Source organism: Aythya ferina (assembly GCF_964211825.1).
Source record: "Aythya ferina genome assembly, chromosome: 15".
NCBI classification, from domain to species: Eukaryota; Metazoa; Chordata; class Aves; order Anseriformes; family Anatidae; genus Aythya; species Aythya ferina.
In genome coordinates, this window is record NC_140314.1 from 11,612,730 (window position 1) to 11,626,471 (window position 13,742).

Consider the following 13,742-nt stretch of genomic DNA (forward strand, 5'->3'; position numbering starts at 1 on the left):
AGAGAGAAATGGTACTGAACCCTGGGCAGAGCTGTCTGTAAAACGGGGAGAAAGAAGGGAAAGGGGAAAAGGGCTGAACCACTTCGAGATCCCGAATATAACACTAGAAGGCATGTAAACAATTCTGGACCACGTGAACTCCCCTACTGTAAGAAAAGAAATACTGACATAGACTTCACTGTAAGGAGAATCCTAGAAATGGTTTCAAGAATACATTCGTCGGATGCAAGAGGTATTTGCAGAGTTATACTACCTGAAAGTTGGAAGTGCAACCCACTACAGGGGAAGGGGACTAGTTCTAATCGAGTGGGAAGGCAGGCTGCTGTAGAACGTTGCACTACTAAAAACAACTTCCTATTGTTGCTTGTCAGGAATAGCCCCGAACGAGGCTACGGCATCTGTGGCACAGGGATGAGCACCCCCTTTTTTTGTGTGTGCTGGGAGATTGAGCGAGTAAGATTCACTTTAAACAGCTTTTGTATCCAATGCAATTTAGAGATGCATAAACAGCAGGTTTTGTGAGAACAGTGTGCAGAGTCTTGTTTAAGGTAACTGAGATCCAGAAACCTCCTAGATTTACAATTGACAAAGGCTTCAAGGGCTCTGTGCTCACCATGGAGTGTAGATGGATCTCAGATGGCTGAATGGGAACGTCACGATGTGTATATTTATTACTCAAACTCCAAAAATTGCATCGGGAATAAAACGAAGCATCAATATATTCTGATTTCAGGTCAGACAGAAAGAAAGAATTAAAACACATACCAATACGCAGACAGCACAGCATTGCATTTCACCAGCTCGTCCCCGGCTAAAGAACTTATTTCAGGCGCAAAAATTCTTTTAATCTTATTTGGTGTTGCAAGGTTGTTAAACTCGAATAGCTGAACAGGTAATAATATCCAAAGTGGGGCATCAGATGTAAGTGGGTGAGGTGATGGAAGCATGCAGAGGGCAGACCAGTATCGTTTGAGGCCCCACTCCTGCAGTTACCTCTGTGCAAGCAGATCTCCGATCACGAGGACCTGCACAAAGTCACCTGCAGGACTGGGAAATTGTTGTGCTTCTCAGCTCGCAACGAAGGACTCTTTCCCTATTCCTGCTTTCAGTGGCACGCAGGGAGCATGCTGTTCTATTCCCTGCTGCAAAAGCACAGTGTAGGGGGCAAATCCTGAAAAAATATTGTGCAGCACCATTAGTTCAGTACAGAGGGAAGCTGGGATGCCCAACTGCGTTTGGTGGCTTCGGACGTTTCACCAGCTTTGAAACAAATATTGCCTGGGTAACAACATCCTCACAGTGGTTGGTAGTCCAAAGAGGCTGAAACGCTATCCCACTACTCTTGTTAAACCAATTAACGACTCATCTCTCCTGATCCCTTCCGCAAAAAAAAACAAAAATGAAAACAAAATAAGAATAGAAATAAAATAAATAAATAAATAACGGCATCTCCAAAACATTTATTTAACTTTTCTCTCTCTCAAATCAGACCAGCTTAGAGACACCAACTTCACCTACCTTTGCCAATTCAGCTAGGGTGCGGAGCAACCTAAAACCCTTTCAGACACACAAAACCCGAATTGTAACGCTCTTCTGGTCGCTTGTCTGCTTCTGGAAGCCTGTCCTGAGAGCTGGTGAAGTCCGAACCCTTATTCCATTCCCACATATCAGTAACTCATTGGCTATATGGAAAAGAAGTGTATCCAAAGCACACAATGGCACATTAAGTTTGAAGAAAGCATTGGTAAAGGAGAATAAAACTACAGCAGTTGTTCAGCCTACTCTAACTAAATGTTGAGCCACTGCAGAACTCCTCCTCCAGCCCAACACAAAGTAAAATTGTGTCACCCCCTTGCCAAGACATTCTTTTGTGGTACGTTACTGGCACTTTATGTCAGTCTCATATGGTAGATACATGCACATTTGTCTGTGTGTTTACATACAAAAGGTCTGATAACAGTAAAACATTGTTCAGATAGATATAAAAAACCCAAGGAGTTGCATTAGCCAAAAAAAGTGTTTTGTGAGAAACAACAATAAAAATGATATAACCACAGCTTTTCTTTTCTTTAAAATTAGATAAATACCCAAAGCTATGATTTCACTTGGGGCCTCTGTACCTTGACAGGGAGTCCAATGGAGTATATCTGAAGGCACTTAATATCCTCTACTCAGCTGTAAGATGGTTGCACAGGGAGCTGGGGAGCTTGGGATGTGATTTGGGGCATGGAGGAGAGAGATGGATGAAAACAAGCCCTGAAGAGCTGTGATCCACACAGCATCAGGCGCTGAAATGAAAACAAACGTACAACCCAGGTGTTGAGAAGGTCTCTCTTGAAAAAGAAAACTGCCAATTGCAAATGTCTTTGTGTTTCTATTGACAGAGCACTTCATGCAACTCTGACAGTGCATCATACACTCTTAGAGATATTTAGCTTTGTCAGTTCATTGACCTCCTCAGTTCCCGCTTCCTCACAGTCAGTCTTCTCTACAGCTTTGCCAAACCTGCACCTCTCTTCTGCTTTCATCGAATCTTTCTGGAGCTTCTTGGAGGAAGGAAGAATGTCCTTGGTTTCTGAGTTATCTGTGCCATGGGCTATCTTATCAGAATTCTGTACAGAAGGCACCAGGTTGGCAATCTCATCAGTTGGAGATCGCCCAATGCTGCCATCCACTTGAACCCGAATGTCTGGGGATATAGACAACTGGTGATGTGGCACGATCCCATTGTCCATGCATTTTGGGTACAGGTAGGTCTTCATCTGACCTTTCCCCTTCACATTGACTGTCCCCCTATAGTCAAAGTCATACCCCATCTTGTTCAGGATGCGGTAGCTTTCCTCACTCACCTGTATACGACACTCTACGCCAGTGGTGTCCATTCTGCTAGCAATGTTCACAGTGTCACCCCAAATGTCATACAACAACTTGGTGGTGCCAATGACCCCAGCAGTGAGAGGGCCATGGTTAAAGCCAATCCTAAGTTTAAAATTAAACCACAGCATGTTGTTGTTGAAGTCATCCACCACTCGCATCATTTCTTTGGCAAATTCAAAAAGGGTCTGCAAATGTCCATGGGGATGGTTGTTGTCCTGACACTGCGATGTGTTCAGCCCTGAAGCAGCCATGTAGGTTGCCCCAATTGTTTTGATTTTCTCAATGCTGCTGTAATGTGGTTTGCTTAGCAGCTCATCAAAATCCCCAATCAGTTCATTCAGGACTCTGTAGCACTCTTTGCCTCCTTCGTAGTTCTCTTCGTAGAACTCACTGAAGTTCACAATACTAGCAAAGATTACTCCGCCACTGTCATGGTTTTTGGAATAGCTCTGGGAAACCTTCAACTGCTCAGCCACGTGATAGGGAATAATATTCCTCAGCAACCAGTCAGCTTGATCCCTCATGCTCTGAATTTTGGTGCGATGAAGATCGGCCTCCACATCCCCATGGTAGTGGAGGCGGTAACTGACCTCAAACTCCCGATTCAGAAACCAGACCAGGAGGAGCAGAAGGAAAAAAACCAAAATCACTTCCTGACCGATGAGGTCTGCTGGCCTCTTCATGTCACTTGGCACCGAACTGTTGCACGGACTCTTCCTGGAGCTGGAAGCAGAAGAAAGGGAAGAACAAGAAAGGTGCATTTAAAAACATGGTCAGGGCACTGCAATTTCTGCTCCTACACTACAAGAAAATTGTTGGAAGTGTATGCTACATACCAAATTAGAAAATATGCCTTTAAAACTTTATCTGCTACTAAGCTTGCTAAAGAATTAATTTCGTTCTTAAACTCACCAAGTACTTCCTTAAAGGGATACCATCGGGTTTAGCAACACAGAAATTGGCCCACCTTTACATTGGTCCTGTTATAAAGATTTCACTAAGGAGACAGTTATTGTTCTATATAAATACTACATATAACTATATAAATACTATTCTATATAAACACTACATGTAAATACATATAAATAAAGGCTTAATAATGGCTGTGTGTTTAGATACATGCATGTACATGTCTGTCTACAGCTGCGTGCGTTAGTGTGTGTAACTGGCGTGTTTATAATTTCTTTGTACACACTTCCAATATTTAGAAACATTCACTTTAGATTTTTCGAGCTTTTCCCTCGTCTCCTCATCAAAGACAACCTTTGCAGTGTGCCTTTAACGTTAACGTGTCAAGGTTTTGGAAGAAGATAGCCCTGTACAAGATGCTTCGTGAAGAACATCATGTCTCCTGCATGAAAGCGCTGAATATGGAGCTCTGGGTTGACATCTTTTGCACTTTACAACCACTGAAGCTTTTTATGGTGGAGATGGAAAGTTTCTCAGAATACCAAGATTAAAAAAAAATTAAAAAATAAAAATCAAGGCTCATATAGATTAAGAGCAATATTTCAAATCCTTTTGACAATTCGTTGACTGCCTGTGCAGATTATGAAGCACTGACAGAGTACGCTTCCAGTGCCAAACAGCCCTTAGCAAGGAGACATCTGCAGTCCACAGTCTCAACTTTCTGGAGAGATGTGAAGACATATTTAGTCTGAGAAGACACCACCTATGCAATGCTGGAAACTAAGTCTAAACCCAGACAGATTGGCATGCAGAGATTTCCGGAGTCATTTAACTGAATTTTTTTTTCCTATGAACTTTCTTATGCCAAAGTGTAAGACTTGATATGTGCAGACACATGCTCGGGTTTCTCAAGTTAAGAAATGGTCTGATAAGGGAAAGCATCACCTCAACCTTTATTCTTCAAAAAGAGAAATGCAATCTGTATCTCAGCGTCTGTTTGTGTTCCTCTTATGAAGGTATGTTAGCAAAAAGACATCAAAACCTCAAAGCACAACAGTAGCAACAGTTCAAGTAAAGAAGACTTTAAATTTGTTTCTGTAATGTGAAAACATTTCAATGTTCAGTTTGTTTCTTTATGTCCGTAGGGGACATGCTTCCACTTCTGAAATCAAAGCAAATGTTTTAGCAACTGAGCTACATTCCAGACCCTATTTCTTTTTTTGGAAGTTCTTTCTCAAATATTTGATTGCACAGTATAGCCAGAAAGGTATGATGAAGCAAACCCCGCACAGTTGTGATACAGATGAATACACACATTTTATTCTGTGCTATGGTCTTTTTTTTGGTATATTTATCTATTGAATTTTATCATAGTAAGCCTATAGGAGAGAAAAAAGTTTCTGCAAGTATTTACAATAGAGAGCTTACAGGTCACATTTCAGATTAAAGGTAAGGCTACGTATTATGTTGGGAATTAATATATATAATATATATATATATATATATATATATATATATATATTTTCCCAACCATAAATATACTTCTCCCAAGAGAAGTGAAGGCATATTCATTTTATTGGTTTGACATCAAAAAAAAAATAAATCAATGACTGGAATAGTAAGAATTTCTAAAATACACGCCTTGCTGCCTCTTTAGCAGGTAGCAAAATATCCGCCAAATTTGATGTGCTTAGAGAACAGAACAAGAGAGGATAGGTAAGAGTAAAGATCTCTTTAAATAAAGAAAGCTGGAGGAGGTGAGGAATGAATCTCAGTCAAGAAGCATGATTCAGGTTCTTTTCAAAACAGTTGATTATTTTCCATATCTTGTGGAAAGAGATCTGCCGGCAGATCTGAGCAATGCCAAGTTACTCCTTTGAGAGTACACGAGTTTGATTCAGATAGTCTGCTCTAACATCAAACAGCCCTGCCACAGGGATTTATTTAAGTCATTAGAGGCTTTTTATTTAGTTTTTATTGTACAAAATAGTCCTTGGTTCTGTAATTCCTCGTAAATAAATTAAGAAGGGCACCATACATTTTCCGTTACAAAAAGTGGCCCGTATCAAACGCTAGAGATGCCTTTTAAGAACAAACTCCTGCCTCCCATTCACAGCTCCTGAAGCACTGGCATCTGCGAGCTCTCAATCATCTCCTCAAGCACCGGCTTGACCTTGTTTCCCACGTGGGTGTACAACCTTAGAGATCTGCATTTGAAATGAGAGTGACTCACTTGTAAGCTGACCTGATTTCATTAATAAGGTAATGGGTTAGTATCTCAAAAGAGAAGGTGCAGTATCTTTTCCAGAGCAGGCATTTTTGATCCCTATGCGACTGCTACAAGCATTAGTACAAAAAGCCACAATACTAACCTGAAGGAGGAAACATTTACTTCCTACTCATTTGAAAATCAAATTTCTGGACATTGCAGAGAATAGGTTACAGGACCTACAGGGCTTTAAACCACCTCACAGCCTGTTAGCAAAGATGACCCTCCGTCCAAAGCTGCCCTTTAGAATGCAAGGAAGAAAAAAACCCACACCTCTATATACGAACGGATCACACAAAACCAAATCCTTTTAAGTTCTACTTTTCATGAGGTGTTGCAGCAGAAAACTAATTTTAAAAGTCATTCAGACCGAAATCTTAAGCTGTCAATGTTTCTTTAACTCAAACTGTTGAAGCACTTCCTGGCACAGATGCCTAACTATTAACTTGGCATCTTCATTCAGCCTGTGTGTTGAATATGGAACAAGTGAGAGCTCCGGAGATAGAATCTCCTTTGGCTTGATCACAAATCATAAAGATAATGGCTTTCTACTTATAAAGATTTTTGGAAAGCCATTTTGCTTCTGAGCCAGTAACCTATGTTTGGATTTGGATTTCTTACTATATTTAAAGTGGATGCATGCCTGCTAAATCTTAAAAAAGAATGCAATGGTGGAACAGCACGGAAAAAGGAAATCAAACAGCTGCTTTCAATGAAGAACATAAAGAGGAGGCATATAAAAAAAACCCTATCATCAAGCAATTATAGTCTTCCACCTTGAGTAGCCTATCAGTGTTCCTCCTTGAGCCATTACAGGCTGCGACAATATACTTTATCTGCTCTCAGATAAGAAATGAATGAAAACAATAAATATTTCTTGCTTAGAAGACCAAGTGCAGTAATACCTCTTTGGGGCTGATGAACTGGTCTGTCTGGAAAAGGAGGCAAATTCCATATTTTGATTTACTGAGCACAGCATAGACAGTCCAGAGATGAACTCTGTGCTAAGACTTCATTACCATTACTAGTACCTTTCCTCCCAAGCAATATTAATTATTATCTCAATTCTTGATCAAGAGCAGGGAATGGCTTCATGAAAGGCATGCAAATAAAAAGTTTGTCTTGCCCTCTCAGAGCTAAGGAAAAGCTTTTGCTCTGATTTGGGTGACCAAGGGATCTTTTTTGTTTATCTATACTAATCAGAAATGAACAGCGTAAATGTTTGTTAGGATAAGGGAGTTTCAACTTTTTATTGGTACACCACCTGGAAAAAGGGAAAAATATGTTTGCACATAACTCTAAAACTGTGGTATATAACGATGCACATTAAAAAGAGCCCCAAGCTACCAAATTCTGTTGCAAATCAACAGTAGAAGTAGAATAGGATTAACTCCTAGTTCTCTCTTTTAACTTCCAAACCAGAGAAGCATTACATCACTTCCTAAGTTTGGACAGCTTCAGATCAGAGGAGCCTAAGCCACTCTCAAACATCGCACTGGTGTGACACAGTTCCTGCATTAAACCAGAGATGGTGACCAACAAACCACCACCCGACAAAGCTGCCGCTGCCCGCAGGAAGGACGGCGCTGTGCAATATTTACACGTGCACCATGTACCTGCATTTTTTCTCTGACTGAAAGAATGACAGGCAAAATACAAATACCACGCATCTCACAGTAGAAAGCTTAATTTTAAGCTTAGAAATGTTTAGTGAGCCAGATGTTTTGGTCACTGCTTTATTTAGAATCTAAATCACAGGCTACAATTTGCAAAGCAGGTAGAGTGTACTCCATGCCTGCTTGCAGTAACGACCTCTACGTGGTTTGGTTTTATCTACTTTTACCTTTATTTATCATGAGTTAGAAGTTACATGATACGTTCTTGAAATAAAAATGTTTGCATGTAAACAATGCTTGACAGCTCTTTTTTGACAGATTCCTAATAAACAATGATATACAAACAGTCGTGGAACTGAAGACAGGGTTGTCAATTATTTAAGGCAGAATGAATTATTTATTAGTGATTAGCAGCTGGTCAGGAGCCTGTTAAGCTGTTGTCAATGGTGGCCAAGACATTTGTAATTCTGAGCAACATAAAAGCTTAGGCCTTTTCACAAACTAATAATACAACACTGAAGATTTAAATTCAGGTTAATCCTAAGACATTACCTTCAGTGATCACCACACTTCAATATTTTGTACATTGCATTTTCAGCAAATTCCCTCCAGTGTTTTGGCCTACAAAAACTGAGCAACCTCTGTTTTTTGGCTTTAACTTTTCAGCCCTTCTGGGTTTAGTGAACTGGAATTCCCTTCTGAAAATGAAGTTATCTTTCATCTTTGATCTTCAATCAAAGCCATAAGAAAGGAAAACCCATGTAAAAAAATACCACTGTATTAAATTTTATCATCTTGGTGAATAAATCTAATAAGAAAGCTTAGTTACCATCTCCCTGTCTTTACAACACACACATTTTTGCTAAACTAACATAGCACTTTGTGTAGATAATTTTTAAAAGTAAATACTGTTTTTTTTTTTTTTTTTTTTTCTGATACATACAGCAAAAGCAACATCCTCTTGAATACACACTGGTTTAAATGAATTACTTAGTCAACTTGTTCATACGGTCATTAGTTCATTCGAGCACAACATCACCTCAGTATTGCCCCCAAATGTGCAATTAGAAAACACATTTTTCTAATACCAACAACTAGTAAAAACACTTAAAATGGTAGAAGAAAAACTCGCAATAAAATCACAGGGAATTCAGCACTGAAATAATTAGAGTGAATCTTTAATTCGCTGATCTATAAGGGGCTATTCATAACCCAGTAAAACATTTTTGTTTGTTGGTTTAGAAGTCTGGGGGCTACAATTTCATTTGCTCTCAATGACAGTACGTGCTGTGCTGCCTAAGTGAGCTCCGGGTGACAGACAGCACGCAGACTGTCATTGCCTGCATGTCTCCGTCCTGGTGAAGGCAGCTGGCTTCACAGTCTGCTCTTTCTGCTGACGTTTCTCTACACCAGGGAATTCTCAGCTGCCCAGCTGTGGGTAACATCTAACTCTGCATGCTTCCAAATTGTGCAAATCAACAAAACAATTAAAAAAAAAAAAGCTCAAGATGTACAGATAGTGCTTTAAAAACAGCTACTACTGGAAGAACAGGTGCTATTTTATACAGCTCCTCCATAGTTCTATTTCTTACAAATAAAATTAAAAAAGAAAATAGCATTATGCAATTCAGCAACTGCAGCATTAGCTCTCTGATGATTTTTCATCATACTCAGGTCTTCTGGAAAGGAAATTAGGTACACAAGGAGCTTAAACACAACTTGCTGGACCAATTTGTTGAATTCCCAAGTGTATTACTATGGATGCAAACTTTTACTACATGTAATTGGTTGAAAATGTTTCTATTCCTAAACACAGTCATTTGATATAAAGTTTACCTAAAGTTCTGCGCCAAATCCAGATGAAAAGTTTCCACAGAGCTGAAATAAAAAAAAAAAGCATTGACATCAGAAGGAAGTTAAAGCAATAAACAAAGCATTCTGCCAGAATTCCAGTTAGCATTTTGAACTTTTCTATTATGTGGACAGTAGGACCAATAATAGCACTGCACATTTGATCAACTTCAGACAAACTTTGTTTGAACGCCGCCTTATCTGCACTTTTTGCTTGGCAGAAGTAACCACAGTCAGACAGCGATGCAAAAACCTCTGAAGACTAGGTGATGATAATGCAGTCAATATGATGTCTGGAACAAGTAATTGTGAAAGAATCCAGACTTACCTTGGAAACATAGAAAACCAATTTCAGAACTCTAAAAATCAGCTATGCCTCCATCTTATTGGACCAACACAATACAAAGATTAAAAAAAATAATAACCAAAACACAAATATAGAGTCTCTTTTTGAAGATGCCGTGAATGAAAGTAATTTAAACATTAAAATTTCTATGCAGCAATTAAGTATTATAATTGACAGAACTAGTTACTTTTTGGGGGGGGAAAAAAAGGTAAAGAATAGTGCAGAATGGATTTCCCTGTGAGGTATAAAGCTGCAATTACCTTTTTGACAAAAAATCATCTAGACTATCGATAAGAAAGGAACAAAAAAAAGTTATTATTAATCTAGGCAAACAGAAGTTATGGGACACACTAATTCAACCTGCATTTTGTTCACGATCTATTCTTCAAATTGCTGTTTTTCGGGTATGCAGTTGAACAGCTCAGCCTATTACTTTAAATACTTCAGAGATGAAATAACATATTGCATGAATTCTAAACTTTGCCCATTTGTGATTACCACTGCTCAAACCACAGGCAAAAATACACTATCATCAGTAAAATTTCTTAAGACAAAGTTTCTTAAACATTCATAATTACCCCCTTAGTAGTTAGCAAAGGTGGTGCTACAAATTGTCAGATTGCAAGGTCTCCACCTCTCTGTTTGGGAATAACCTTTCCAGTCCCTTAATAAAATTGATGTGCAGGGAAATCCCCAAGTTATCTCAAGTTTTGTGTCCCTCCCTTTGCGCAATATCATGATGCAGAGCTTATGTACAAGCTGATCTAGTAATTACACCTGTGATTTGTCTAAAATTTGTCTCTGAATACGGAAGTAGGAGTTAAAATTATGACAACAAACGTTTTGATTTTCTTCTGCAATAAACTGCACAGAGGTCTGTTGAAGTAATCACCCAGGAAAATGTCAACCACTTTGATACCTTTTCCATGCTGGTGCTTGACTGCCTGCCTTTGCATAAAGACTTTTGGTACTACACTGACGTTACATTACCCTATTCTAAAAGGCTCTGCTTGCTGGTCATGGTCCTGGGCAAGCAGCTCTGGGTGTCCCTTGCTGGAACAGGGGCTGCAACTGAAACCCCCAGGGGTCCCTTCCAGCCTCAGCCATTCTCTAGTTCTGTCTGTGATTCTGCACCCAGCACCGAGTTATGCTGCAGCAGCTCCATGAAGACATGCTAGCAGCAGGCGTGTAGCTTAACGAGCAGCAAGACCCCTGGCCTGGGGGAATTATGGAAGAGGAGCAAGGGAGTCGTGAAACAGCGTTATGAGTTTACTGTTCACTGACTTCCTTGAAAAAATGAACCTGCGCCTAACTTCTCAGTGAAGCTGGTGGTTGGACAGGGAAAGAGTGCCAAGCAAAAATGAAATGAGTGAAAGTAACTGTTACTGGGAGAGGGTCACTTAGCACACTGGAGGAGTGATGTTGTTAGGTAAGCTGGACAAATAAATCCAACTGAAAAATCAGAGATGAGAAAAATGGAGCAGGCATCCAGAAACTGCACACTACTTCCAGAAACCAAACACTTCTTCCCTCCACTGAAGCTAGAAAAGGCTGTTCTGTACTCCTCGCTTGAGTGCTCTGCTGACATAAAAAGGATCTTCTTTAGTCTAATATGATCTAGAAACCATTTGTCAACTGACACCAGTTCCAAGTTATTTTTTTCTAAGGAGGGACAAGCTCTTCTTCCTACAGCTCTCATAGCCACTTCTGAGTTACTTACAGCCTGAGCAGATGTTAAGGGTGACTTTTATTCTGTCCTCTTATAATATAAATTGGATCAAGATTAAGAGTCAGCTGAAGACGCCTGAAGAGGGGAAAACTAAATACACAAAACACGCATCTGCAATATTTTATTTTTTTTTCTTTCCCTGGCTTTTCACCATATGGTTCAACAGGCCTCTGAAGAAGTGTAAAAGGAATGAATAGCTTTTGATAGGAATCACAGAAGTCTAGCATAAGAAGTCCTTGCAAAGCCCATGCTATGGTAAGAGTGCCAAAAGCCACCAAGAAGCGCAGTTTGATTATAAAATTTTGACAATAGGAGTGGACAGGGGGCTGGAAGGAGTCCCTTGACTATCTTGGCGAGAAAATAGAAGAATAATGCAAACAAGTTCTCCTATGGAGAAAGCTGCTTATCAGCAGACAAACTGAAAGGGCTTAAGGTTATTTCACACAAACTACATTAACATGATTCCTCTAGTTATGGTTTTGCAGCATCCTCTGAAAAGGCAGAGAAGTGAGAAAGGAAGCAGGATATTAGATCTCTATTAAATCTGAGTGCCTGCCTTTTACAGTGCATAATTCCTTGAGGACGGATCTGGAAGAACAATACACGATTCTTAAGTACAAATGTAAATACAGCTAGGAGAGGACACCAAACAGCTCAGAAATATCTTAAAATAGATTTTCTAACAAAAGGTAAAAAACAATTCTATGGGTCTCCTACGTTTGCCCTAGAAACACACCACTTGAGGACAGAGCATCATTTCAACACAGGTTACAGGAAAGGGCCCCTCAGGTAGCCTTCTGAAATGCCTCCAAAAACACAGATCTCTTTCCAAATCAACTTTGTACATTTGAGATACTAGAGAAATTCATGGCAGATACTAAAATCATATGTATTGGACTGGCAGCGAAAAATTTGTTTATCCCAAATTTGCTTATCCCAAACATGGTCTATGGGTGCTGGGATGTGATGCTCACCTGTCTGGACACAAGGAGATGTAGAGCAGAATGAGAAGCACTGCTCCTACTACAGTTGCCAATAGAGATCTCATCCAGGAGCTAAGCTGGCAGAAGTTACAGTACTGCACAATGGTGATCAGAATGGCACAACACATAAACATGGTGTACTGCAACAAAGAGAGAGAGTGCGAGTTAGCTTTGTCTTGCTGACTGGAGCCCTTTTGCACATAAATGCCAGCACAAATAAAGGCATGTGCAATATGAGAGAGAAAGCCCTAATTTCCTTGTGTGATATGCACATTAAGTGATCCTCATTGTGTCTGTAACAGGAGGCAGCACTTGAAGATGGAGGTCTTCCATTCAAAGAGCAAGCAAACTTTTAGCATTGACAGATTGTCACAATTTTCCCTAGATACAGTTTTGCATTACCGCATTATACCACCATTATTTCAATACTATTCAACACCTTCAGCTTACCTTAGGAAAATGCTCAGTTCCTCTTCTTATTAAAAAAAAAAAAAAAAAAAAAAAAAGGAAAAAAGGAAAAAATAGGGTAAGCATTGACATTAATCTCCTCTCTAATTACTGGGATTAGACCCTCCCTGTTTTGAACGGGATGTCAAAATTCCACTGCACTGAAAATGTGGAACATATTCACCCTCAGGAACTACAACCAGCTTCCTACCCTTAAAAACACTTCTTAGAGGCTGCTAGCATACTGCCTATCAGCAGGTGAATAAGGAAATAAGAAAAAACTATTTCGATCACAGAAGACAGGTATCAATCACTGTCAATCAGTGCTCGGTAATACCACTACTTGTGCCAATTAAAAAAAAAAAAAAGTTGGGTTTTCTCTTCCAAATGCCTTATCTCAGAATGCTTTCCCCTTCCACATCTTTGCTGGATAAATAAAAGGAAGTGCAGAACAAAGATATTCCCCAGAATGTCTTAATTTCCCTGAGATACAACATTACACCAGTCAAAGCTCTCAAGCTGTTGTGCAAGGTCTGGTTTTATCAAGAATATCGATGACCATCCAAGCTAAAACAGAGACTCCACAACCGCGTCCTGGAGCTCTGTTCTGCTACATACTGCATTTTACAGTATCAAATGATCGCTCTCTCTCTCCCCCATTTTAAATTTCCTTTACAGCTGAAATGCAGAAAATGCAAATTAGGAATACTGTCAC

At 39.7% G+C, this 13,742-nt stretch overlaps 1 protein-coding gene and 1 long non-coding RNA gene across 3 annotated transcripts in view; one reads left to right on the forward strand and one right to left on the reverse strand.

The window, feature by feature from the left end:
- Window positions 1–1,440: 1,440 nt before the first annotated feature.
- ADCY9 (adenylate cyclase 9) overlaps window positions 1,441–13,742 on the reverse strand; it is an 82,414-nt gene continuing 70,112 nt past the window's right edge. For both annotated transcript variants that reach the window (XM_084537165.1, XM_084537164.1), the window contains 3 exons: window positions 12,572–12,720; window positions 9,508–9,549; window positions 1,441–3,600 (listed from right to left, as the gene is read on the reverse strand). In XM_084537165.1, coding sequence (XP_084393291.1) covers window positions 2,412–3,600; window positions 9,508–9,549; window positions 12,572–12,720 — 1,380 coding nt within the window. In that variant the 3' untranslated portion in view covers window positions 1,441–2,411. The remainder of the gene's footprint in view (window positions 3,601–9,507; window positions 9,550–12,571; window positions 12,721–13,742) is intronic.
- LOC311445263 overlaps window positions 6,006–13,742 on the forward strand; it is a 72,772-nt gene continuing 65,035 nt past the window's right edge. Inside the window, exon 1 of the long non-coding RNA XR_014698325.1 lies at window positions 6,006–9,181. This is a non-coding gene — a long non-coding RNA (uncharacterized lncRNA). The remainder of the gene's footprint in view (window positions 9,182–13,742) is intronic.